Below are 27,607 nucleotides of genomic sequence, written 5' to 3' on the forward strand. Positions count from 1 at the left end.
GGGGAGCTCGAGGCACAAATAAACCCCCAAAAACCCCAAAAAAAACCCCCAAAAACCCCCAAAAATCCCCCAAAAATCCCCCAAAACCCCCAAAAAACCCCCAAAATTCCCCCAAAAACCCCAAAACCACCCCAAAAATCCCGATACTGGCCGGGGGTGCGGATTTGGGGGTCCCCAGAGCCGCCCCCTCCCCAAATTCCACCCTTGGGGTCCCCACCCACCTCTGCTGCCGATCCGGGGGGTGCGGGGGGGCCCCAACCCCCCCTAAAAACCGTTTGGGGACCCCTCCAAAAAATCGGTTGGGGACCCCAAAAACCGTTTGGGACCCCAAAAAACAGTTTGGGGACCCCAAAAAATCGGTTGGGGACCCCAAAAACCGTTTGGGACCCCCAAAAAACAGTTTGGGGACCCCAAAAAATCGGTTGGGGACCCCAAAAAACCGTTTGGGGCACCCCAAAACCGTTTGGGGTCACCCAAAAAACCGTTTGGGGACCCTAAAAAACCATTGGGGACCCCAAAAACCGTTTGAGGACCCTAAAAAACCGTTTGGGACCCCAAAAAACCATTTGGGGACCCCAAAAAACCGTTCTGGGACCCCAAAAAACCATTCTGGGACCCCAAAAAAACCGTTTGGGGACCCCAAAAAGCTATTTGGGACCCCAAAAATCGTTTGGGGACCCCAAAAAACCGTTTGGGATCCTAAAAAATCGTTTGGGGCCACCCCAAAAACCGTTTGGGGACCCTAAAAAACCGTTTGGGACCCCAAAAAACCGGTTGGGGACCCCAAAAAACCATTTGGGGTCACCCCAAAATCGTTTGGGGCCACCCCAAAACCGTTTGGGACCCCAAAAAACCATTTGGGATCCCAAAAAACCGTTTGGGACCCCAAAAAACCGTTTGGGGTCACCCCAAAACCGTTTGGGGACCCTAAAAAACCATTGGGGACCCCAAAAAACCGTTTGGGGTCACCCAAAAAATCGGTTGGGGACCCTAAAAAACCATTTGGGGACCCCAAAAATCGTTTGGGGACCCCCAAAAATCGTGTGGGGACCCCCCAAAAATTATTTGGGACCCCCAAAAATCATTTGGGACCCTAAAAAACAATTTGGGGACCCCAAAAATTTTTTTGGGACCCCAAAAATTGTTTGGGACCCCAAAAAACAAAACATTTGGAACCCCCAAAAATCATTTGGGACCCCAAAAAAACCATCTGGGAACCCCCAAAAAAACCATTTGGGGACCCCAAAAATCATTTGGGGACCCCAAAAATTGTTTGGGGACCCCCAAAATCCTTTGGGGACCCCCCAAATTTGGGGTCTGGCTCAGGAGCAGCGAGATTTGTGCTGGAAATAGGCCTGGAAACGACTCTGGGCGTAATCCTGGGGAAAAAACGGGAGAAAATGGGAAAATTTGGGGATTTGGGGGGAAATTTGGGGGATTTGGGGAAATTTGGGGAAAAAAGGGGAGAAAATGGGAAAATTTGGGGATTTGGGGGGAAATTTGGGGGATTTGGGGGGAAATTTGGGGAAAAAAGGGGAGAAAATGGGAAAATTTGGGGATTTGGGGAGAAATTTGGGGAGGATGAGGAAAAAGGGGGAAATTTGGGGAAAATGGGGAAAAAAAGGGAGAAAATGGGAAAAATTGGGGAATTTGGGGGGAAATTTGGGGGATTTGGGGAGAAATTTGGGGGATTTGGGGGGAAATTTGGGGAGGATGAGGAAAAAGGGGGAAATTTGGGGAAAAATGGGGGAAAAAAGAGAGAAAATGGGGAAGAAAAAGGGAGAAAATGGGAAAAATTGGGGGATTTGGGGGGAAATTTGGGGAGGATGGGGAAAAAGGGGGAAATTTGGGGAAAAATGGGGAAATTTGGGGGATTTGGGGAGGATGAGGAAAAAGGGGGAAAAAGGGAAATGAAGGGGAAAAATGGGGAAAAGGGAGAAAATGGGGAAAAAAAAGGGAGAAAATGGGAAAAATGGGGGAAAAATGGGGAAAAATAAAGGGGAAAAGAGGAAAAAAGGGGGAAAAATGGGGGAAAAAAGGGGAAAAGAAAGGAGGGAAAAAGGGAGAAAATGGGAAAAAATGGGAGGAAAAAGGGGGAAAAAATGGGGAAAACAAAAGGGAAAAAATGGGGAAAAAAAGGGAAAAAAATTGGAAAAAATGGGGAAAATAAAAGGGAAAAAATGGGAAAAAAATGGGGGGAAAATGGGGAAAAAGAGTGAGAAAATGGGAAAAGAAAGGGAAAAAAAAGAAGGAAAAAGGGGGGAAAAAGGGAAAAAAGAAAAAAAGTGAAAAAAAGGGGAAAAAGTTGGAAAACTGGGGAAGAAAATCAAAAAAGGGGAAAAAATGGGAAAAAATGGGAAAAAAATGGGAAAAAATGGGAAAAAATGGGAAAAAAGGGAAAAAAAGGGAAAAAAATGGGAAAAAAAAGGAAAAAAAATGGGGGAAAAATGGGAAAAAATGGGAAAAAAATGAGGAAAAAATGGGGAAAAATGGGAAAAAAATGGGGAAAAAATGGGAAAAAAATGGGAAAAAAATGGGAAAAATGGGGAAAAAATGGGGAAAAAAAGGGAAAAAATGGGAAAAAATGGGAAAAAATGGGAAAAAAATGGGAAAAAATGGGAAAAATGGGAAAAATGGGAAAAAATGGGAAAAAATGGGAAAAATGGGGAAAAATGGGAAAAAATGGGAAAAATGGGGAAAAATGGGAAAAAATGGGGAAAAAATGGGGAAAAAAATGAGGAAAAAATGGGGGAAAAATGAGGGAAAAATGGGAAAAAATGGGGAAAAATGGAAAAATGGAAAAATGGGAAAAAATGGGAAAAAATGGGAAAAAAATGGGAAAAAAATGGGGGAAAAATGAGGAAAAAATGGGGAAAAAATGGGAAAAAAATGGGAAAAAATGGGAAAAATGGGGAAAAAAATGGGGAAAAAATGGGAAAAAATGGGAAAAAATGGGGAAAAATGGGAAAAAAATGGGGAAAAATGGGAAAAAAATGGGGAAAAAATGGGGAAAAAAAGGGGAAAAATGGGAAAAAATGGGGAAAAAATGGGAAAAAATGGGGAAAAAATGGGGAAAAATGGGAAAAAAATGGGGAAAAAATGGGGAAAAAAGGGAAAAAATGGGGAAAAACGGGAAAAAAATGGGGAAAAAATGGGGAAAAAATGGGGAAAAAATGGGAAAAAAATGGGGGAAAAATGAGGAAAAAATGGGGAAAAAATGGGAAAAAAATGGGAAAAAATGGAAAAATGGGGAAAAAAATGGGGAAAAAATGGGAAAAAATGGGGAAAAAATGGGGAAAAAAATGGGGAAAAATGGGAAAAAATGGGAAATAAAAGGGGGAAAGAGGGAAAGGGGGTGGGGAGGGGTTGGGGGGCTTTGGAGCCCCCAGACTCACCAGGTACCCGAACTGGATCGTGGAGATCTTGGCCTGGACCACCGACCACAGACCCCAGAAAAAGTGAGAGGCCAGGGCGAAGCTGGGGGGGAGAAAAAGGGGTGGTGAGACCCCCAAAAACCTCCCTGGGAACCCCCAAATCCCCCTGGGAACCCCAGAATCCACCTCGGGCACCCCAAAAACCCCTGGGGACCCCAAAATCCACCCCAAAAACCCCAAAATCCCCTAGGACCCCCGAAATCCACCCCAAACCCCCTGGGAACCCCAAAATCCACCCCAAAAATCCCTCTCTGGACCCCAAAATCCACCTCAGAACCCCCAAAAATCCCTGGGAATGCCAAAACCCACCCCAAAAGCGCTCTGGGAACCCCAGAATCCCCCGGGAACCCCAAAAACCCCCTGGGAACCCCAAAATCCCCCCTGGGAACCCCAAAATCCACCCCAAAGACCCCCAGACCCACCCGGGATCCCCCCAGGGCCCCCCCGGACCCTCCCCGGGGCCCCCCCGAGACCCCTCCAGACCCCCCCGGGACCCCCCAGACCCCCCCAGATCCCCCAGACCCCCCCCGGGACCCCCCAGGACCCCTCGGGACCCCCCGGGACCCCCCCAGATTCCTCCGGGACCCCCCCAGACACCCCCCGGGACCCCCCCCCAGACTCCCCGGGACCCCTCGGGATCCCCCCGGGACCCCCCAAACCCCCCCAGGACCCCCCGGGACCCCCCCAGACCCTCCGTGACCCCCCGAGACCCCTCGGGACCCCCCGGGGAACACCCGGGACCCCCCCAGACCCCCCCGTGACCCCCCGCAGACCCCCCGGGACCCCCCCAGACTCCCCGGGACCCCCCCAGACACCCCCGGGACCCCCCCAGACCCCCCAGGACCCCCCCGGGACCCCCCCAGACCCTCCGTGACCCCCCCAGACACCCCCGGGACCCCTCGGGACCCCCCGGGACCCCCCCCAGGACCCCTCGGGACCCCCCCAGACCCTCCGTGACCCCCCCCCAGACACCCCCGGTGTTCCCCAGACACCCCCGGGACCCCCCCGGGACCCTCCCGAGACCCCCCCAGACACCCCCGGGACCCCCCCAGAGCCCCCCCAGACACCCCCGGGACCCCCCCGGGACCCTCCCGAGACCCCCCCAGGACCCCTCGGGACCCCCCAGACCCCCCCCAGACCCCTCGGGACCCCCCCAGACCCCCCCGGGACCCCCCGGGACCCCCCCGGGACCCCTCACCGGTCGCTCTCCAGCAGCAGCTGCTCCTCCCGTTCCCGTTGTTCTCCCCCGGTACCTCCCGGTAATCCAGACCTCCCCGGGACCCCCGGTGTTCCCCAGCCCCCCCAGACCCCCCGGGACCCCTCGGGACCTCCCCCAGACCCCCGGGACCTCCCCGGGACCCCTCACCGGTCGCTCTCCAGCAGCAGCTGCTCCTCCCGTTCCCGTTGTTCTCCCCCGGTGCCGCCCCCGCCGCTCTCGGCCAGGTAATGCCGGATGAAATGGAGCTGGGGGGGAGCGGGGCTGGCACCGGGACCACCCCCCGGGACACCGGGGACACCCCCGGGAACACCGGGAACACCGGGGACACCCCCCGGGAACAGCGGGACCCACCCCCGGACATCCCTGGGACCCCCCGGGACCACCCTCGGGACCACCGGGACATCCCCGGGACTTCCGGGGACACCCCCGGGAACACCGGGGACCCACCCCGGGACCACCGGGACCACCCCCGGGAACACCGGGGACACCACCGGGACCACCCTGAGGCCACCGGGACCACCGGGGACACCCCCGGGACCACCGGGACCATCCCCGGGACCACCGGGAACACCGGGGACACCCCCGGGAACACCGGGGACACCCCCGGGAACACCGGGACCCACCCCCGGACATCCCTGGGACCCCCCGGGACCATCCCCGGGACCACCGGGACTCCCCCGGGACCCCCCCAAAGCCTCCCCAGGACCCCCCAAATCCCCCCGGGACCCCCCAAATCCCCCCCAGACCCCCAAAAAGCCCCTCCAGGCCCCCCAAAGCCCCCCCAGGACCCCCCAAAGCACCCCCAGATCCCCCAAAGACCCCCCAGAATCCCCCCAGGACCCCCCAAAGCCCCCATAGGACCCCCCAAAGCCCCCATAGGACCCCCCAAAGCCTCCATAGGACCCCCCAAAGCCCGCCCGGGACCCCCCAAAGAGCCCCCCAAAAAGCCTCCAGGACCCTCAGAATCCCCCCAGGACCCCTCAAAGACCTCCCCAAAGCCCCCCCAAAGTCCCCCCAGGACCCCCCAAATGCCTCCAGGACCCCCCATATCCCCCCGGGACCCCCCAAAGCCCCCCCAAAGCCCCCCCAGGCCCCCCAAAGCCCCTCCAGATCCCCCAAAGCCCCCGCAGGACACCCCAAATCCCCCCCAGGACCCCATAAAGCCCTCCCAGGACCCCCCAGGACCCCCCAAATCCCCCCAGACCCCCCCAAAGCCCCCCCAGGACCCCCCAAATCCCCCCGGGACCCCCGGACCTGCTGCTGCCGGCTGGGGTAGTGCTCAGGGCGGGCGAGGAAGAACGGCCAGCGCTCGTGGCTGTAGCTGTACACCCACTCACAGAAGTGATTGGCCACGTCAAACCCCCTGGGACACCCCAAAAACATCACTGGGACCCCAAAACCGACCCCAAACCCCACCCCAGACCCCAAAACATCACTGGGACCCCATAGAGACCCCAAAACCGACCCCAAAACCGACCCCAGACCCCAAAACCGACCCCAAAACATCACCTGGACCCCAAAACCGACCCCAAAACTGACCCCAGACCCCAAAACATCACCCAGACCCCATAGAGACCCCAAAACCGACCCCAAAACCGACCCCAGACTGGAGCTGTACACCCACTCACAGAAGTGATTGGCCACGTCAAACCCCCTGGGACACCCCAAAAACATCACTGGGACCCCAAAACCGACCCCAAAATATCACAGAGACCCCAAAACATCACCCAGACCCCATAGAGACCCCAAAACCGACCCCAAAACCCACCCCAGACCCCAAAACATCACACAGAGCCCATAGAGACCCCAAAATCGACCCCAAAACCGACCCCAGACCCCAAAACCGACCCCAGCCCGGAGCTGGGCACCCACTCACAGAAGGGATTGGCCACGTCAAACCCCCTGGGACACCCCAAAAACGACCCCAAAACATCACTGGGACCCCAAAACATCACCAGGAACCCATAGAGACCCCAAAACCGACCCCAAAACTGACCCCAGACCCCAAAACCGACCCCAAAACCGACCCCAAAACATCACTGTGACCCCAAAACCGACCCCAAAACATCACTGGGACCCCAAAACTGACCTCAAAACCCACCCCAGACCCCAAAACATCACCCAGACCCCATAGAGACCCCAAAACCGACCCCAAAACCGACCCCAGACCCCATAGAGACCCCAAAACCGACCCCAGCCCGGAGCTGGGCACCCACTCACAGAAGTGATTGGCCACGTCAAACCCTCTGGGACACCCCAAAAACATCACTGGGACCCCAAAACCGACCCCAAAATATCACTGGGACCCCAAAACCGACCCGAAAACATCACACAGAGCCCATAGAGACCCCAAAACATCACTGGGACCCCAGAACCGACCCCAAACCCCACCCCAGACCCCAAAACATCACCCGGACCCCATAGAGACCCCAAAACCCACCCCAAAACCGACCCCAGACCCCAAAACCGACCCCAAAACCGACCCCAGACCCCAAAACTGACCCCAAAACCGACCCCAGCCCGGAGCTGGGCACCCACTCACAGAAGTGATTGGCCACGTCAAACCCCCTGGGACACCCCAAAAACATCACTGGGACCCCAAAACCGACCCCAAAACATCACTGGGACCCCAAAACATCACCCAGACCCCATAGAGACCCCAAAACCGACCCCAAAACCGACCCCAGACCCCAAAACCAACCCCAAAACCGACCCCAAAACATCACTGGGACCCCAAAACCGACCCCAAAATATCACTGGGACCCCCAAACCGACCTCAAAACCCACCCCAGACCCCAAAACATCACCTAGACCCCATAGAGACCCCAAAACCGACCCCAAAACCGACCCCAGACCCCAAAACATCACCCAGACCCCATAGAGACCCCAAAACCGACCCCAAAACCGACCCCAGACCCCAAAACATCACCTAGACCCCATAGAGACCCCAAAACCAACCCCAAAACCGACCCCAGCCCGGAGCTGGGCACCCACTCACAGAAGGGATTGGCCACGTCAAACCCCCTGGGACACCCCAAAAACATCACTGGGACCCCAAAACCGACCCCAAAACATCACTGGGACCCCAAAACCGACCCCAAAACATCACAGAGACCCTAAAACATCACACAGAGCCCATAGAGACCCCAAAACCGACCCCAAAACGGATCCCAGACCCCAAAACCGACCCCAAAACCGACCCCAAAACCCACCCCAGACCCCAAAACATCACCCAGACCCCATAGAGACCCCAAAACCCACCCCAAAACATCACAGAGACCCCAAAACATCACCAGGAACCCACAGGGACCCCAAATCCGACCCCAAAACCGACCCCAGACCCCAAAACTGACCCCAAAACCGACCCCAGCCCGGAGCTGGGCACCCACTCACAGAAGGGATTGGCCACGTCAAACCCCCTGGGACACCCCAAAAACATCACTGGGACCCCAAAACCGACCCCAAAACTGACCCCAGACCCCAAAACATCACCCAGACCCCATAGAGACACCAAAACCGACCCCAAAACCGACCCCAGACCCCAAAACCGACCCCAAATCCCCCCCAGCCTGGAGCTGTACACCCACTCACAGAAGGGATTGGCCACGTCAAACCCCCTGGGACACCCCAAAAACATCACTGGGACCCCAAAACCGACCCCAAAACATCACTGGGACCCCAAAACTGACCTCAAAACCCACCCCAGACCCCAAAACATCACCCAGACCCCATAGAGACCCCAAAACCGACCCCAAAACCAACCCCAGACCCCAAAACATCACCCAGACCCCATAGAGACCCCAAAACCGACCCCAGACCCCAAAACCAACCCCAAAACCGACCCCAAAACCGACCCCAAAACATCACTGAGACCCCAAAACTGACCCCAAAACCGACCCCAGACCCCAAAACCGACCCCAAAACCGACCCCAAAACATCACTGGGACCCCAAAACCAACCCCAAAACATCACTGGGACCCCAAAACTGACCTCAAAACCGACCCCAGACCCCAAAACATCACCCAGACCCCATAGAGACCCCAAAACCGACCCCAAAACCAACCCCAGACCCCAAAACATCACCCAGACCCCATAGAGACCCCAAAACCGACCCCAGACCCCAAAACCAACCCCAAAACCGACCCCAAAACCGACCCCAAAACATCACTGAGACCCCAAAACTGACCCCAAAACCGACCCCAGACCCCAAAACCGACCCCAAAACCGACCCCAAAACATCACTGGGACCCCAAAACCAACCCCAAAACATCACTGGGACCCCAAAACTGACCTCAAAACCGACCCCAGACCCCAAAACATCACCCAGACCCCATAGAGACCCCAAAACCGACCCCAAAACATCACAGAGACCCCACAGGGACCCCAAATCCTCACCCCAAATCCTCCCAGGGACCCCAAACCCCACCAGGATCATGGAGAGGGGGGACCCCAAATCCCAGTGGGATTTTATGGAACTGTGGGGTGGGAGGGACCCCCAGAGACCCCAAAATCCCCAAGGACCCCAAAAAATCCCCCAAATCCCCCCGGGGACCCCCCAAAATCCCCCTGAGACCCCCAAAATCCCCCCCAAATCCCTCAGGGACCCCCCAAAATCCCCCCAAAACCCCCCAGGAACACGGAATGGGAGCAGGAAGCCCCCGAATCCCAGTGGGATTTTATGGAATTGTGGGGTGGGAGGGACCCCAAAATCCCCCAAGGACCCCAAAAAATCCCCCAAAACCCCCCGGGGACCCCCCAAAATCCCCCCAAAATCCCCCAGGGACCCCCAAAACCCCACAGGGACCCCCCAAGGCTCCCCCAAAACCCCCCCAGGAACACAGAATGGGAGGAGAAACCCCAAATCCCAGTGGGATTTTATGGAATTGTGGGGTGGGAGGGACCCCAAAATCCCCCAAGGACCCCAAAAAATCCCCCAAATCCCCCCGGGGACCCCCAAAATCCCCCCAAATCCCTCAGGGACCCCCCAAAATCCCCCGGGGACCCCCCAAAACCCTCCAGGAACACGGAATGGGAGCAGGAAGCCCCCAAATCCCAGTGGGATTTTATGGAATTGTGGGGTGGGAGGGACCCCAAAACCCCCCTGGGACCCCAAAAAATCCCCCAAATCCCCCCGGGGACCCCCCAAAATCACCCCAGGACCCCCCAAAATCCCCCCAAATCCCACAGGGACCCCCCAAAACCATCCAGGAACCGGGAATGGGAGCAGGAAGCCCCCAAATCCCAGTGGGATTTTATGGAATTGTGGGGTGCCAGGGAACCCCAGAGACCCCAAAATCCCTCAAAGACCCCAAAAAATCCCCCAAATCCCCCCGGGGACCCCCCAAAATCCCCCCAAAATCCCCCAGGGACCCCCAAAACCCCACAGGGACCCCCCCAAGGCTCCCCAAACCCCCCCAGGAACACAGAATGGGAGCAGGAAGCCCCCAAATCCCAGTGGGGTTTTATGGAATTGTGGGGTGGGAGGGACCCCCAGAGACCCCAAAATCCCTCAAAGACCCCAAAAAATCCCCCAAATCCCCCCGGGGACCCCCCAAAATCCCCTAAATCCCCCCCAAAGCCCCACCTGTAGTTGTAGCTGCTGTACTCGAAGTCGATGAGCATCAGGCGGTCGGAGCTGCCCTCGCGCCCCGACAGGAGCAGAATGTTCCCTGGGGGGTTTGGGGTTTGGGATTTGGGGTTTGGGATTGGGGTTTGGGATTGGGGTTGGGATTGGGATTGGGGTTTGGGGTTTGGGATTTGGGGTTTGGGGTTTGGGTTTGGGGTTTGGGGTTTGGGATTTGGGGTTTGGGATTTGGGGTTTGGGATTGGGATTTGGGGTTTGGGGTTTGGGGTTTGGGAGTGTGGGGTTTGGGATTGGGGTTGGGTTTGGGGATTGGGATTGGGGGTTTGGGGTTTGGGATTGGGATTGGGGTTTGGGATTGGGGTTGGGATTGGGGGATTTGGGGTTTGGGGTTTGGGGTTTGGGATTGGGGTTTGGGATTTGGGATTGGGGTTTGGGGCTTGGGGTTTGGGGATTGGGGTTTGGGATTGGGACTGGGGGATTTGGGGTTTGGGGTTTGGGGATTGGGATTTGGGGTTTGGGGTTTGGGATTTGGGGTTTGGGGTTTTGGGATTGGGGTTTGGGGTTTGGGATTTGGGATTTGGGATTGGGGTTTGGGATTGGGATTTGGGGGATTTGGATTTGGGATTGGGATTTGGGGTTTGGGGGTTTGGGATTTGGGGTTTTGGGGTTTGGGATTTGGGGTTTGGGGGTTTGGGGGTTTGGGAGTTTGGGATTTGGGGTTTGGGGTTGGGATTGGGGTTTGGGATTGGGATTGGGGTTTGGGATTTGGGGTTTGGGATTGGGATTGGGGTTTGGGATTGGGGTTGGGATTGGGGTTTGGGATTGGGATTTGGGGTTTGGGGTTTGGGATTTGGGGTTTGGGATTGGGGTTTGGGGGGTTTGGGATTGGGATTGGGGTTTGGGGTTTGGGGTTGGGGTTTGGGGTTTGGGGTTGGGGGATTTGGGGTTTGGGGTTTGGGGATTGGGATTTGGGGTTTGGGGTTTGGGATTTGGGGTTTGGGGTTTTGGGATTGGGGTTTGGGGTTTGGGATTTGGGATTTGGGATTGGGGTTTGGGATTGGGATTTGGGGGATTTGGATTTGGGATTGGGATTGGGGTTTGGGATTGGGGTTTGGGGTTTGGGGTTGGGGTTTTGGGGTTTTGGGGTTTTGGGGTTTGGGATTGGGATTTGGGGTTTGGGGATTGGGATTGGGGTTTGGGGTTTGGGATTTGGGGATTGGGGATTGGGATTTGGGGTTTGGGGATTGGGGTTTGGGGATTGGGATTGGGATTTGGGGGGTTTGGGATTGGGATTGGGATTTGGGATTTGGGGTTTGGGATTGGGACTGGGGGATTTGGGGTTTGGGATTTGGGGTTTGGGGATTGGGGTTTGGGTTTTGGGATTTGGGATTGGGATTTGGGATTTGGGGTTTAGGATTTGGGGTTTGGGGGTTTGGGGGTTTGGGGTTTGGGGTTTGGGAGTTTGGGATTTGGGGTTTGGGGTTGGGATTGGGATTTGGGGTTTGGGATTTGGGGTTTGGGATTGGGGTTGGGATTGGGGGATTTGGGGTTTGGGGTCTGGGGTTTGGGATTTGGGGTTTGGGATTTGGGGTTTGGGATTTGGGGTTTGGGATTTGGGGTTTGGGGTTTTGGGGTTTGGGATTGGGATTGGGATTTGGTTTGGGGTTTGAGGTTTGGGGTTTGGGGTTTGGGATTTGGGGTTTGGGGATTGGGGTTTGGGATTGGGTTTGGGGTTTGGGGTTTGGGATTGGGATTTGGGGTTTGGGGTTTGGGGATTTGGGGTTTGGGGATTTGGGATTGGGGTTTGGGGTTTGGGATCTGGGGAATTTGGGATTTGGGATTTGGGGGATTTGGGATCTGGGGGATTTGGGGAATTTGGGATTTGGGGTTTGGGGATTTGGGATTTGGGGTTTGGGGGTTGGGGAATTTGGGATTTGGGGATTTGGGGGATTTGGGGTCTGGGGGATTTGGGGAATTTGGGATCTGGGGAATTTGGGATTTGCGGTTTGGGGATTTGGGGTTTGGGGATTTGGGATTTGGGGATTTGGGGTTTGGGGATTTGGGATTTGGGGATTTGGGGATTGGGGATTTGGGATTTGGGGATTTGGGGTTTGGGGATTTGGGATTTGGGGATTTGGGGTTTGGGGATTTGGGATTTGGGGATTTGGGATTTGGGGTTTGGGGTTTGGGGTCTCGGGGCTCAGGCGCTGCCGCTCACCCTCCTGCACATCGTTGTGACAGAAAACAACCGGGGACGGGGTGGCCTCCAACAGAGCCCTGAGGGACAGAGAGAGTCAGGGGGACATGGGGACACCCTGGGGACACCCTGGGGACACCCTGGGGACATCCTGGGGACACCCTGGGGACATCCTGGGGACATGGGGACACCCTGGGGACACCCTGGGGACACCCTGGGGACATGGGGACACCCTGGGGACACCCTGGGGACACTGTGGGGACACCCTGGGGACACCCTGGGGACATGGGGACACTGTGGGGACATGGGGACACTGTGGGGACACCCTGGGGACACTGGGGACACCCTGGGGACACCCTGGGGACACCCTGGGGACACCCTGGGGACATGGTGGGGACAGCACAAGGACAGGGGTGACACCGTGGGGACACGAGGACAGCCCAGGGACAGGGGGACAGGGGGATCCCAGGACAGGGGGACATGGGGACAAGGGGACAGACAGGTTCAGGGACATGGGGACACCACAGGGACACAGGGACAGCCCAGGGACAGCAGGGGGGACAGGGGGACACAGGAGGGGACACAGGGACAAAGGGTGGCACAGGGAGGTGACACAGAGGGTGACAGGAGGTGACAGGAGGTGACACAGGGACAGGAAGGTGACACAGAGGGTGACAGGAGGTGACAGGGAGGTGACAGGGAGGTGACAGGGAGGTGACACACAGGTGACACACAGGTGACAGTCACCTGAGGCTCCTCATCTCCTGCTCCAGGTTGAGGTGATGGGGAGTGACAGGAGGGGACAGGAGGTGACAGCAGGTGACACAGAGGGTGACAGGAGATGACACAGTGACACAGAGGTGACAGGGAGGTGACAGGGAGGTGACAGCAGGTGACACACAGGTGACAGTCACCTGAGGCTCCTCATCTCCTGCTCCAGGTTGAGGTGACAGGGGGTGACAGGAGGGGACAGGAGGTGACACAGCAGGTGACACAGGGACAGGAGGTGACAGGGAGGTGACAGGGAGGTGACAGGGAGGTGACAGGGAGGTGACACACAGGTGACACACAGGTGACAGTCACCTGAGGCTCCTCATCTCCTGCTCCAGGTTGAGGTGATGGGGAGTGACAGGAGGGTACAGGAGGTGACAGGAGGTGACACAGAGGGTGACAGGAGGTGACACAGTGACACAGAGGTGACAGGGAGGTGACAGGGAGGTGACACAGAGGTGACACACAGGTGACAGTCACCTGAGGCTCCTCATCTCCTGCTCCAGGTTGAGGTGACAGGAGGTGACACAGAGGTGACAGCAGGTGACACAGCAGGTGACACAGGGACAGGGAGGGGACACAGAGGTGACAGGGAGGTGACAGGGAGGTGACAGGAGGTGACACACAGGTGACAGTCACCTGAGGCTCCTCATCTCCTGCTCCAGGTTGAGGTGACAGGGAGGTGACACAGTGACAGGGAGGTGACAGGAGGTGACACACAGGTGACAGCAGGTGACAGGGAGGTGACAGGGAGGTGACAGGAGGTGACACAGAGGTGACACACAGGTGACAGTCACCTGAGGCTCCTCATCTCCTGCTCCAGGTTGAGGCTCCGGAGCTGCTCCAGCTGCTCCCGCTGGGCCGGATCCGGGAACGAGAGCTCCGAGATCTGCTCCAGGTACCTGGGGACAGCACGGGGACAATGGGGACAGTGGGGACATGGGGACAGCACAGGGACAATGGGGACAGTGTGGGGACAGCATGGGGACAGTGTGGGGACATGGGGACAGTGTGGGGACAATGGGGACAATGGGGACATGGGGACAGTGTGGGGACATGGGGACAGTGGGGACATGGGGACAGTGTGGGGACAGTGGGGACAGCAGGGACAGCAGTTTGGGGTCCCCACTCCCCAATCCCAATGGGATTTGGGGTCCCCTCACCCCTCTCCCATTGGGATTTGGGGTCCCCATTCCCCTCTCCCACAGGATTTTGGGGTCCCCTCACCCATCGGGATTTGGGGTCCCCTCTCCCCATTCCCCTCTCCCACCGGGATTTTGGGGTCCCCTTTCCCCTGGTGATTTTGGGGTCCCCTCACCCCATTCCCTGCAGGATTTGGGGTCCCCTCTCCCACCAGGATTTTGGGGTCCCCTCTCCCATCGGGATTTGGGGTCCCCTCACCCCATTCCCTGCAGGATTTGGGGTCCCCTTTCCCCTGGGGATTTTGGGGTCCCCTCTCCCATCAGGATTTTGGGGTCCCCTTTCCCCTGGGGATTTTGGGGTCCCCTCTCCCACAGGATTTTGGGGTCTCCCCCGGTGATTTTGGGGTCCCCTCACCCCATTCCCTGCAGGATTTCGGGTCCCCTCTCCCCTGGGGATTTTGGGGTCCCCATTCCCCTTTCCCCTGGTGATTTTGGGGTCCCCCCCGGTGATTTTGGGGTCCCCTCTCCCCTGGTGATTTTGGGTCCCCTCATCCCATTCCCTGCAGGATTTGGGGTCCCCTCATCCCTGGTGATTTTGGGGTCTCCCCTGGTGATTTTGGGGTCCCCTCACCCCATTCCCTGCAGGATTTCGGGTCCCCTCTCCCCTGGTGATTTTGGGGTCTCCCCTGGTGATTTTGGGGTCCCCCCCTGGTGATTTTGGGGTCCCCATTCCCCTCTCCCCTGGTGATTTTGGGGTCTCCCACAGGATTTTGGGGTCCCCTTTCCCCTGGTGATTTTGGGGTCCCCTCTCCCCTGGTGATTTTGGGGTGCCCTCACCCCTCTCCCCTGGTGATTTTGGGGTCCCCTTACCCCATTCCCTGCAGGATTTGGGGTCCCCTCTCCTCTCCCCTGGTGATTTTGGGGTCCCCTCTCCCATCAGGATTTTGGGGTCTCCCCTGGTGATTTTGGGGTGCCCTCACCCCATTCCCTGCAGGATTTGGGGTCCCCTCTCCCCTGGTGATTTTGGGGTCTCCCCTGGTGATTTTGGGGTCCCCATTCCCCTTTCCCCTGGTGATTTTGGGGTCCCCTCTCCCCTGGTGATTTTGGGGTCTCCCCTGGTGATTTTGGGGTCCCATTTCCCCTGGTGATTTTGGGGTCCCCTCTCCCCTGGTGATTTTGGGGTCTCCCCTGGTGATTTTGGGGTCCCCTCTCCCACAGGATTTTGGGGTCCCCTCTCCCATCAGGATTTTGGGGTCTCCCCCGGTGATTTTGGGGTGCCCTCACCCCATTCCCTGCAGGATTTCGGGTCCCCTCTCCCCTGGGGATTTTGGGGTCCCCATTCCCCTCTCCCCTGGTGATTTTGGGGTCTCCCCCGGTGATTTTGGGGTCCCCCCCGGTGATTTTGGGGTGCCCTCACCCCTGGTGATTTTGGGGTCCCCCCCGGTGATTTTGGGGTGCCCTCACCCCTCCATGGTCCCGAAGAGCCATTTGGGTTCCTTGTTGAAGGGCATCACCATCCCATGGAACCGCGACATCTTGGCCGCGATCTCCCCGGACACCGCGGGGTCCCGCAGCTCCTCCGTGCGCAGCCGCCGGCTCTGGGGGGGCAGCCGAGTTTTGGGGTTCCCCGAGGGGTCTGGGGGATCGGGGGGGGGGTGGGGGGACACCCCAAAAAAAATCCTACCGGGATGTATTGCTCCAGGCGGCCCTGGGGGAACACCCCGAAAAGGCGCGGCCCCAAGGAGCGCTCGGCGAGGATGGCGAACATGACGCTCTCCAGGACCAGAGAGTCCACGCCCTGTGGGGTCAGAGATGAGATGGGGGGACCCCAAAAATGGGGAACCCCAAAAAATGGGGAGCCCTGAAAATGGGGAACCCCGAAAATGGGGAGCCCTGAAAATGGGGAGTCCCGAAAATGAGGATCCAAATGGGGAATTGGAAATGGGAACGCTCAAAAATGGGAACCCAAAAATGGGGACCTTGAAACTGGAACCCAAATGGGGACCCCGAAATCGGGACCCCAAAAATGGGGAACCCCAAAAATGGGGAACCCTGAAATGGGGAGCCCCGAAAATGGGGAACCCCAAAAATGGGGACTCAAATGGGGAATCGGAAATGGGAACGCTCAAAATGGGGACCTTGAAATGGGAACTCAAAAATGGGGACCCAAATGGGGACCTTGAAACTGGAACCCAAATGGGGACCCCAAAATGAGGAACCCCAAAAATGGGGAACCCCAAAAATGGGGACCCAAATAGGGACCCTGAAATGGGGAACCCCAAAAATGGGGACCCAAATAGGGACCCCAAAATGGGGAACCCCAAAAATGGGGAGCCCCGAAAATGGGGACCCAAAAATGAGGATCCAAATGGGGAATTGGAAATGGGAACTGAAAAATGGGGACCTCGAAAATGGGGACCTTGAAACTGGAACCCAAATGGGGACCCCAAAATGGGGACCCAAATGGGAACCCAGAAATGGGGAACCCCGAAAATGGGAACCCCAAAAATGGGGACTCAAATGGGGAATCTGAAATGGGGACCCTCAAAATGGGGACATTGAAATGGGAACTGAAAAATGGGGACCCAAATGGGGACCTTGAAACTGGAACCCAAATGGGGACCCCAAAGTGGGAACCCCAAAAATGGGGAACCCCAAAAATGGGAACCTAAAAATAGGGACCAAAATGGGGAACCCCAAAAATGGGGACCCCGAAATGGGAACACCCCGAAAAGGCGCGGCCCCAAGGAGCGCTCGGCAAGGATGGGAACATGACGCTCTCCAGGACCAGAGAGTCCACGCCCTGTGGGGTCAGAGATGAGATGGGGGGACCCCAAAAATGGGGAACCCCAAAAATGGGGAGCCCTGAAAATGGGGAATCTGAAATGGGAACCCCAAAAATGGGGAGCCCCGAAAATGGGGACCCAAATGGGGAATCGGAAATGGGAACGCTCAAAATGGGGACATTGAAATGGGAACTCAAAAATGGGGACCCAAATGGGGATCTTGAAACTGGAACCCAAATGGGGACCCCGAAATGGGGACCCCGAAAATGGGGAACCCCAAAAATGGGGACCCCGAAATGGGAACACCCCGAAAAGGCGCGGCCCCAAGGAGCGCTCGGCGAGGATGGCGAACATGACGCTCTCCAGGACCAGAGAGTCCACGCCCTGTGGGGTCAGAGATGAGATGGGGGGACCCCAAAAATGGGGAACCCCAAAAATGGGGAGCCCTGAAAATGGGGAATCTGAAATGGGAACCCCAAAAATGGGGAGCCCCGAAAATGGGGACCCAAATGGGGAATCGGAAATGGGAACGCTCAAAATGGGGACATTGAAATGGGAACTCAAAAATGGGGACCCAAATGGGGATCTTGAAACTGGAACCCAAATGGGGACCCCGAAATGGGGACCCCGAAAATGGGGAACCCCAAAAATGGGGACCCCGAAATGGGAACACCCCGAAAAGGCGCGGCCCCAAGGAGCGCTCGGCGAGGATGGCGAACATGACGCTCTCCAGGACCAGAGAGTCCACGCCCTGTGGGGTCAGAGATGAGATGGGGGGACCCCAAAAATGGGGAACCCCAAAAATGGGGAGCCCTGAAAATGGGGAACCCTGAAATGGGGAGCCCTGAAAATGGGGAACCCCGAAAATGGGGACTCAAATGGGGAATTGGAAATGGGAACCCCAAAAAATGGGAACTCAAAAATGGGGACCTTGAAACTGGAACCCAAATGGGGACCCCAAAATGGGGACCCCAAAAATGGGGAACCCCAAAAATGGGAACCTAAAAATGGGGACCAAAATGGGGAACCCCAAAATGGGGACCCCGAAATGGGAACACCCCGAAAAGGCGCGGCCCCAAGGAGCGCTCGGCGAGGATGGCGAACATGACGCTCTCCAGGACCAGAGAGTCCACGCCCTGTGGGGTCAGAGATGAGATGGGGGGACCCCAAAAATGGGGAACCCCGAAAAATGGGGAGCCCTGAAAATGGGGAATCTGAAATGGGGAGCCCCGAAAATGGGGAACCCCGAAAATGGGGACCCAAAAATGAGGATCCAAATGGGGAATTGGAAATGGGAACTCAAAAATGGGGACCCAAATGGGGACCTTGAAACTGGAACCCAAATGGGGACCCCAAAATGGGGACCCTGAAAATGGGGAACCCCGAAAATGGGGAGCCCCAAAAATGGGGAGCCCCAAAATGGGGAGCCCCAAAATGGGGAGCCCAAATGGGGACCTTGAAACTGGAACCCCAAAAAATGGGAACCCAAAAATGGGGACCTTGAAAATGGGGACCTTGAAACTGGAACCCAAATGGGGACCCCAAAATGGGGACCCTGAAAATGGGGAGCCCCAAAAATGGGGAGCCCCAAAAATGGGGACCCAAATGGGGACCCAAATGGGGAACCCCAAAATGGGGACCCCGAAATGGGAACACCCCGAAAAGGCGCGGCCCCAAGGAGCGCTCGGCGAGGATGGCGAACATGACGCTCTCCAGGACCAGAGAGTCCACGCCCTGTGGGGTCAGAGATGAGATGGGGGGACCCCGAAAATGGGGAACCCCGAAAAATGGGGAGCCCTGAAAATGGGGAATCTGAAATGGGGAGCCCCGAAAATGGGGACTCAAATGGGGAATCGGAAATGGGAATGCTCAAAAATGGGGACCTCGAAAATGGGGACCTTGAAAATGGAACCCAAATGGGGACCCCAAAATGGGAACCCCAAAAATGGGGAACCCCAAAAATGGGGAACCCCGAAAATGGGGACCCTGAAATGGGGAACCCCAAAAATGGGGACCCCGAAATGGGAACACCCCGAAAAGGCGCGGCCCCAAGGAGCGCTCGGCCAGGATGGCGAACATGACGCTCTCCAGGACCAGAGAGTCCACGCCCTGTGGGGTCAGAGATGAGATGGGGGGACCCCAAAAATGGGGAACCCCAAAAAATGGGGAGCCCCGAAAATGGGGAACCCCGAAAATGGGGAACCCTGAAATGGGGAATCTGAAATGGGGAGCCCCAAAAATGGGGAACCCCGAAAATGGGGAGCCAAAAATGAGAATCCAAATGGGGAATTGGAAATGGGAATTCAAAAATGGGGACCCAAATGGGGACCTTGAAACTGGAACCCAAATGGGGACCCCGAAATGGGGACCCCAAAAATGGGGAACCCCAAAAATGGGGAACCCCGAAAATGGGGACCCCGAAATGGGAACACCCCGAAAAGGCGCGGCCCCAAGGAGCGCTCGGCAAGGATGGGAACATGACGCTCTCCAGGACCAGAGAGTCCACGCCCTGTGGGGTCAGAGATGAGATGGGGGGACCCCAAAAATGGGGAACCCCAAAAATGGGGAGCCCTGAAATGGGGAACCCAAAAATGGGGAACCCAAAAATGGGGAACCCCGAAAATGGGGACTCAAATGGGGAATCGGAAATGGGAACGCTCAAAAATGGGAACCCAAAAATGGGGACCTTGAAACTGGAACCCAAATGGGGACCCCAAAATGGGGACCCCGAAAATGGGGACCCTGAAATGGGGAACCCCGAAAATGGGGACCCAAATGGGGATCCCAAAATGGGACCCCCCAAAAATGGGAACCCAAACTGGGACCACAAATAGGGACCCCAAACAGGGATTTGGGGTTCCTGTGGGGTTCCTGTGGGGTTCCCTTGGGATTTGGGGTTCCTGTGGGGTTCCCATGAGGTTCCTGGGAAGTTTGGGGTTCCCAGGGGGTTCCTGTGGGGTTTGGGGTCTTGGGAGGTTCCCTTGGAGTTCCTATGGGGTTTCCAGGGGGTTTGGGGTTCCCATGGGGTTCCTGGGGGGTTTGGGGTTCCCAGGGGATTCTGGGGGGTTCCCAGGGGATTCCCAGGGGGTTTGGGGTTCCCAAGTGGTTCCCAGGGGGTTTGGGGTTCCCAGGGGGTTTGGGGCTCCCAAGTGGTTCCCAGGGTGGGTTTGGGGTTCCCAGGGGGGGTTTGGGGTTCCCCAGGGGATTCTGGGGGGTCCCCAGGGGGTTTGGGGGTCCCCAGGTGATTTTGGGGGTTCCCCAGGGGGGTTTTGGGGTGTCCCGGGGGTTTCCCAGGTGATTCTGGGTTTCCCAGGTGATTTTGGGGGTTCCCCAGGGGGGTTTTGGGGTGTCCCGGGGGTTCCCCAGGTGATTCTGGGGGTTCCCCAGGTGATTCTGGGTTTCCCAGGGGATTTGGGGGTTCTCCAGGGGGGTTTTGGGGTTTTGGGGTTCCCAGGTGATTCTGGGTTCCCCAGGTGATTTGGGGGTTCCCCAGGTGATTTTGGGGTGTCCCGGGGGTCCCTCACCTGCAGGATGGCCCCGTAGACGCGCAGCAGCACCTGCCGGGGCTCGTCCCCCACGCTCGGGATGCGCTCGGGCAGCGAACACTTGTACAGGAGGTTACTGAGACCCCCGCTGTGGGATTTGGGGGGGTCACCGGGGGTCACCGGGGGTACCGGGGGGTGTGGGGGTCACCGGGGGTACCGGGGGTATTGGGGGGTACCGGGGGTCAGGGGGTACCGGGGGTACCGGGGGTACGGGGGGCTCGGGCAGTGAACACTTGTACAGGAGGTTACTGAGACCCCCGCTGTGGGATTTGGGGGGGTCACCGGGGGTACCGAGGGTATTGGGGTCACCGGGGGTCACCGGGGTACCGGGGGTACCGGGGGTACGGGGGGCTCGGGCAGTGAACACTTGTACAGGAGGTTACTGAGACCCCCACTGTGGGATTTGGGGGGTCACCGGGGGTCACCGGGGGTATTGGGGTCACCGGGGGTACCGGGGAGGTCACCGGAGGGTGTGGGGGTCACCGGGGGTACCGGGGTCACCGGGGTCACCGAGGGTATTGGGGGTACCGGGGGTACCGGGGGGTGTGGGGGGTACCGGGGTACCGGGGGGTACTGGGGGTACTGGGGGTACCGGGAATCAGGGTGAACCGGGGGGCACCGGGAACTGGGGGGTACTGGGGGGCACTGGGAACCGGGGGAACGCAGGTGGTACTGGGAACTGGGGGTACTGGGGGGCACTGGGATGGTACCGGGAACTGGGGGGAACCAGGGGTACCGGGAACTGGGGGGCACCAAGAACTGGGGGGTGCCGGGGGGCACTGGGAACCGGGGGAACGCAGGTGGTACCGGGAACTGGGGCTACTGGGGGGCACTGGGATGGTACCGGGAACCGGGGGGCACCAAGAACTTGGGGGAACTGGGGGGCACCAAGAACTGGGGGAGCCAAGGTGGTACCGGGAACTGGGGGGCACCAAGAACTGGGGGAGCCAAGGTGGTACCGGGAACTTGGGGGTACTGGGGGGCACTGGGATGGTACTGGGAACTGGGGGTACCGGGAACTGGGGGTACTGGGGGGAACTGGGGGGCACTGGGAACCGGGGGAGCCAAGGTGGTACCGGGAACTGGGGGTACTGGGATGGTACCGGGAACTGGGGGGCACCGGGAACTGGGGGTACCGGGGGGTACTGGGGGGTACTGGGGGTACTGGGGGTACTGGGGGTACCGGGAACTTGGGGGGCACCGAGAACCGGGGGACCCAAAATGGTACCGGGAACTGGGGGGCACCAAGAACTGGGGGGGAACTGGGATGGTACCGGGAACTGGGGGGCACTGGGATGGTACCGGGAACTGGGGGTACTGGAGGGCACTGGGATGGTACTGGGAACTGGGGGGTACCGGGAACTGGGGAGTACCAAGAACTGGGGGGTACTGGGGGGCACCAGGAACTGGGGGTACTGGGGGGAACTGGGATGGTACTGGGAACTGGGGGAGCCAAGGTGGTACCGGGAACTGAGGATACTGGGGGGAACCGGGGGGCACTGGGAACTGGGGGAGCCAAGGTGGTACCGGGAACTGGGGGTACTGGGGGGCACTGGGGGGCACTGGGATGGTACCGGGAACTGGGGGGCACTGGGGGAACGCAGATGGCACCGGGAACTGGGGGTACTGGGGGGCACTGGGAGAGGGACTGGGGGTAACTGGGGACACTGGGAGTGGCACTGGGACACCAGTCACGGGGCAACTGGGGGTACTGGGAGTGGCACTGGGACACCAGTATGGGGTTACTGGGGGTCACTGGGAGTGGCACTGGGACACCAGTCTGGGGTCACTGGGGGACACTGGGAGGGTCACTGAGGGTCACTGGGACACCAGTCCGGGGCCACTGGGGGACACTGGGTCACTGGGACACTGGTCACGGGGCAACTGGGGGTACTGGGAGTGGCACTGGGACACCAGTCTGGGGACACTGGGACACCAGTCTGGGGTCACTGGGGGACACTGGGAGGGACACTGGGACACCAGTCACGGGGCAACTGGGGGTACTGGGAGTGGCACTGGGACACCAGTCTGGGGTCACTGGGGGACACTGGGAGGGTCACTGGGAGTGGCAGCGGGAGTGGCACTGGGACACCAGTCCAGGGGTCACTGGGGATCACTGGGAGTGGCACTGGGGGTCACTGGGGGACACTGGGACACCAGTCTGGGGGACACTGGGAGTGGCACTGGGAGGGTCACTGGGGGACACTGGGAGGGGTCACTGGGACACCAGTCCGGGGTCACTGGGGGTCACTGGGGGACACTGGGACACCAGTCCGGGGTCACTGGGGGACACTGGGACACCAGTCTGGGGCCACTGGGGGACACTGGGGAGGGTCACTGGGAGTGGCACTGGGAGTGGCACTGGGACACGGGTCCGAGGGTCACTGGGGGACACTGGGGGGTCACTGGGACACCAGTCCGGGGTCACTGGGGGACACTGGGGGTTACTGGGACACCAGTCCAGGGTTACTGGGACACCAGTCCAGGGTCACTGGGGGTCACTGGGGTCACTGGGGGTTACTGGGACACCTGTCCAGGGTCACTGGGGGTCACTGGGGGTCACTGGGGTGTACTGGGACACCTGTCCAGGGTCACTGGGACACCAGTCCGGGGTCACTGGGGGTTACTGGGGGTTACTGGGACACCAGTCCGGAGTCACTGGGACCACTGGCAGCCACGGGGCGGGGGCCAAACCCCAGGACGAAACCACCGCGGAGAGACGGCGGGGGGGGAAGGGGGGGGAACGCCTCACGACGGTTCCGCTTCCTACCTGACCGGCCAGATCCCGAACTCCTCCGGTCCGATGAGCTTCCAGGAACCGGACAGGAACTCGCGGCACCAGGCGTAGGCCTGCAGGCGGGTGGCGGAGGGGACATCGTCGTCCCCGCCGCCGCTGCCCCGTCCCCCCTCCGCCGCCGCCATGGTCGCCCCCGCCCCGTCCCTCACGGCCAGGGCGGGCGGCAACCGCCAGCGAGGGCGGGACGTGACGGCTCCTAACCAATAACAACGCGCGCCGCGCTGATTGACGGTTGAACCGACCAATAGGAAGGCGCGGCGGGGAGGGCGGCGCGAGGGCGGTAGCCAATGGGAGCGCTCGGCGGGATGCGGCGGAACGTGGAGGTGAAGGCGAGGCTGAGGGCGCGGGAGGAGGTGCTGAGGGCGGCCCTCAGGCTCCGGGAGCTGCTCGGGCCGGGCCCCGGGAGCGGGCAGGGCTCAGGTGAGCACCGGGAGCCGGCCCAGGTGGTGCCCCGAGGGAGGGCAGGTGTTGATCCAGACGGACACGTTCTTCCGGGTGCCGCGGGGGAGGCTGAAGCTGCGGCGGATGGAGGTGAGGGGGGGGGCTGGGGGCTGTTCTTACCTGGCCCTGTCCTCACCTGTCCTCACCTGTCCCTGTCCCCCACCTGTCCCCAGGATGGTCGGGGTCAGTTGATTTTCTACGATCGCCCCGACACGGCCGGCCCCAAACTCTCCAGTTTCAGCATCAGCCCCACGGCCGACCCTGAGGGGCTGCAGGTGAGGGGGGTCCTGGGGGGTCTGAGGGGTGTTCTGGGAGTTTGGGGTGTTCTGGGGGTTTGGGGTGTTCTGGGGGTTGTGGGGGTGTTTTGTGGGGTGTTCCCAAAACTCTCCAGTTTCAGCATCAGCCCCACGGCTGACCCTGAGGGGCTGCAGGTGAGGAGCGGGGTTTGAGGGGTGTTCTGGGTGTTGTGGGGTGTTCTGTGGGGTGTTTTAGGGGGTTGTGGGGTGTTCTTGAGAGATGTGGGGTGTTCTGGGGGGTGTTTGGGGTGTTGTGGGGTGTTCCTGAGGGTTGTAGGGTGTTTTAGGGGGTTGTGGGGTGTTTGGGGGGGGGCTGTGGGGTGTTCTGGGGTGTTGTGGGTGTTCCTGAGGGATGTGGGGTGTTCTGGGGGTTGTGGGGTGTTTGGGGTGTTGTGGGGTGTCTCTGGGGGTTGTGGGGTGTTCTTGAGAGATGTGGGGTGTTCTGTGGGGTGTCTCTGGGGATGTGGGGTGTTCTGGGGACTGTGGGGTGTCTGTGCCACACCTGTCCCCAGGTGGTGCTGTCCTGGGCACCCCTGTGTCACATCTGTGTCACCCCTGTGTCCCCGCTGTGTCACACCTGTCCCACACCTGTGCTACACCTGTGACACTCCCATGGCACCCCTGTGTCCCCCCTGTGTCCCCCCTGTGTCACACCTGTCCCACACCTGTCCCCAGGTGATCCTGTCCCAGGCCCTGGGCACGCTGGGCACGGTGAGGTCACTGTCACACCTGTCCCCTGTCCCACACCTGTCCCCAGGTGATCCTCTCCCAGGCCCTGGGCATGCTGGGCACGGTGAGGTCCCTGTGTCACACCTGTCACACCTGTGTCACACCTGTCCCCTGTGTCACACCTGTCCCCTGCAGGTGATCCTGTCCCAGGCCCTGGGCACGCTGGGCACGGTGAGGTCACTGTCACACCTGTGTCACACCTGTGTCACACCTGTGCCACACCTGTCCCCAGGTGGTGCTCTCCCAGGCCCTGGGCACGCTGGGCACGGTGAGGAAGGAGCGGCTGCTGCTGCTGCTGGGTCAGACACGGCTCCACCTGGACCAGGTGCAGGGACTCGGGGACTTCCTGGAGCTGGAGGTGAGGGGACAGCGGGGAACGGGTGGGGATGGCAGGTGAGACCCAGGTGAGCTCCAGGTGAGCTCCAGGTGAGCTCCAGGTGAGCCCCAGGTGAGCCCCAGGTGAGCCCCAGGTGAGCCCCAGGTGAGCTCCAGGTGAGCCCCAGGTGAGCCCCAGGTGAGCCCCAGGTGAGCTCCAGGTGAGCTCCAGGTGAGCCCCAGGTGAGCTCCAGGTGAGCCCCAGGTGAGCCCCAGGTGAGCTCAGGGTGAGCTCCAGGTGAGCTCCAGGTGATCTCAGGTGAGTTCAGGGTGAGCCCCAGGTGAGCTCAGGGTGAGCCCCAGGTGAGTTCAGGTGCCCCCAGGTTCCCCCAGGTGATCTCAGGTGCCCCCAGGTGCCCCCAGGAGCCCCCAGGTGATCTCAGCCCCCACAGGTGGTCCTGTGGGTGCCCCCAGGTGGGTTCAGGTTCCCCCAGGTGAGTTCAGGCGCCCCCAAGTGATCTCAGGTGTCCCCAGGCCCCCCCAGGTGAGTTCAGGCCCCCCCAGGTGATCTCAGGTGACCTCAGGTGTCCCCAGGCTCCCCCAGGTGACCTCAAGTGCCCCCACAGGTGGTGCTGTGGGTGCCCCCAGGTGAGTTCAGGTACCCCCAGATGTCCCCAGGCCCCCCCCAAGTGATCTCAGGTACCCCCAGGTGACCTCAGGTGTCCCCAGGTGATCTCAGGTGTCCCCACAGGTGGTGCTGTGGGTGTCCCCAGGTGATCTCAGGTGTCCCCACAGGTGGTGCTGTGGGTGTCCCCAGGTGTCCCCAGGTGAGCTCAGGTGTCCCCACAGGTGGTGCTGTGGGTGTCCCCAGGTGTCCCCAGGTGATCTCAGGTGTCCCCACAGGTGGTTCTGCGGCCGGAGCAGAGCGAGCAGGACGGGCAGCGCGTGGCGCAGGAGCTGCTGCAGCACCTGGGGGTGCAGGAACAGGACCTGATCTCAGGAGCCTACCTGGACCTGCTGCTGGCACGGGGACACCCCGGGGACACCCTGGGGACACCTCCTGGGACCCGCTGTGACACTGGGGACACCCCGGGGACACCTCCTGGGACCCGCTGTGACACTGGGGACACCCTGGGGACAGCCCAGGACAGCGGGGACACCCCAGGGACAGCCCCTGGGACCCCCTGAGACAGCGGGGACACCCCGGGGACCCCCTGTGACAACCCTGTGACAGTGAGGACACCCCCTGGGACCCCCTGGGACACCCCTGTGACAGTGGGGACACCCCTGTGACAGCAGGGACACCCAGGGGACACCCCTGTGACAGCAGGGACACCCCTGTGACAGCGGGGACACCCCGGGGACACCCAGGGGACACCCCCTGAGGCCACCCCACAACCCCAAAACCCCCCCAGAAACCCGATATTGTCCCCAGGGCTCCGCTGTCACCTCTGTCTCCGCTGTCCCCACTGTCACCTCGGTCCCTGCTGTCCCCTCTGTCCCCTCTTGGTCCCCTCTGTCCCCTCTGTCCCCCCGCGGTCACCAATAAACTCTGGGCCCACCCGGTGTCTGTGTCCAGCTGTGTCTGTTCTGAGGCCACCCAGGGCCACCCCTGTCCCATCCTGTCCCCTCCAGGGCCACCTCTGTCCCCTCCAGGGTCATCCCTGTCCAACCCTGTTCCCTCCAGGGCCACTGCTGTCCCCTCCTGTCCCCTCCAGGGCCACCTCTGTCCCCTCTGTGGCCACCACTGTCCCATCCTGTCCCCTCCAGGGCCACCCTATCCCCTCTGTGGCCACCCTGTCCCCTCCAGGGCTACCCCTGTCCCCTCCAGGGCCACCTCTGTCCCCTCCAGGGTCATCCCTGTCCCACCCTGTCCCCTTCAGGGCCATCCTGTCCCCTCTATGGCCATCTTGTCCCCCCCAGGGCCACCCCTGCCACACCCCGGGCCACCCTGTCCCCTCTGTGGCCACCCTTGTCCCTTCCTGTTCCCTCTATGGCCACCCCTGTCCCCTCCAGGGCCACTCTGTCCCCTCCTGTTCCCTCCAGGGCCACCCCTGCCCCACCCCGGGCCATCCCTGTCCCCTCCAGGGCCACCTCTGTCCCCTCCTGTCCCCTCCTGTCCCCCTCCTGTCCCCCTCCTGTCCCCTCTGTCCCCTCCCTGTCCCCTCCCTGTCCCTCCGTGTCCCCTCCCTGTCCCCTCCCTATCCCTCCGTGTCCCCTCCTGTCCCCTCCCTGTCCCCTCCTGTCCCCTCCCTGTCCCCTCTGTCCCCTCCCTGTCCCCTCCCTGTCCCCTCCCTGTCCCCTCCCTGTCCCCTCCTGTCCGCTTCTGTCCCCTCTGTCCCCTCCTGTCC

At 59.7% G+C, this 27,607-nt stretch overlaps 1 protein-coding gene across 4 annotated transcripts; it reads right to left on the reverse strand.

Moving 5' to 3' along the window:
- Nucleotides 1-1,110: 1,110 nt before the first annotated feature.
- On the reverse strand, nt 1,111-23,658 carry LOC131591354 (choline/ethanolamine kinase-like). Of its 4 annotated transcripts, XM_058861933.1 has the most exons (11): nt 23,449-23,657; nt 20,658-20,766; nt 16,032-16,145; nt 15,812-15,945; nt 14,003-14,107; nt 12,456-12,514; nt 10,238-10,322; nt 5,908-6,016; nt 4,801-4,898; nt 3,396-3,477; nt 1,232-1,379 (listed from the first exon to the last, which is right to left on the reverse strand). In XM_058861933.1, exons 1-11 carry the CDS (start codon nt 23,598-23,600, stop codon nt 1,323-1,325), a joined length of 1,104 nt encoding a protein of 367 aa, XP_058717916.1. In that variant the 5' UTR covers nt 23,601-23,657; the 3' UTR covers nt 1,232-1,322. The 4 variants fall into 4 exon arrangements, with proteins under 4 accessions (XP_058717914.1, XP_058717916.1, XP_058717915.1 ...); XM_058861932.1 differs by lacking the exon at nt 16,032-16,145 and having other exon boundaries at nt 5,908-5,974; XM_058861930.1 differs by lacking the exon at nt 16,032-16,145 and having other exon boundaries at nt 23,449-23,656.
- Nucleotides 23,659-27,607: the final 3,949 nt, after the last annotated feature.

This window comes from Poecile atricapillus, chromosome W (genome assembly GCF_030490865.1).
Source record: "Poecile atricapillus isolate bPoeAtr1 chromosome W, bPoeAtr1.hap1, whole genome shotgun sequence".
Lineage (NCBI taxonomy): Eukaryota > Metazoa > Chordata > Aves > Passeriformes > Paridae > Poecile > Poecile atricapillus.

Excerpts from the sequence above, each read along its gene's own strand:
- LOC131591354 (XM_058861933.1), bottom strand. The coding sequence starts at position 23,600 with ATGGCGGCGGCGGAGGGGGGACGGGGCAGCGGCGGCGGGGACGACGAT. Across the intron at positions 15,946-16,031 it reads GCCTGGAGCAATACATCCCG|AGCCGGCGGCTGCGCACGGA; the intron begins GTAGGATTTTTT and ends CTGCCCCCCCAG. Across the intron at positions 14,108-15,811 it reads CTCTTCGGGACCATGGAGGG|GTACCTGGAGCAGATCTCGG; the intron begins GTGAGGGCACCC and ends TGCTGTCCCCAG.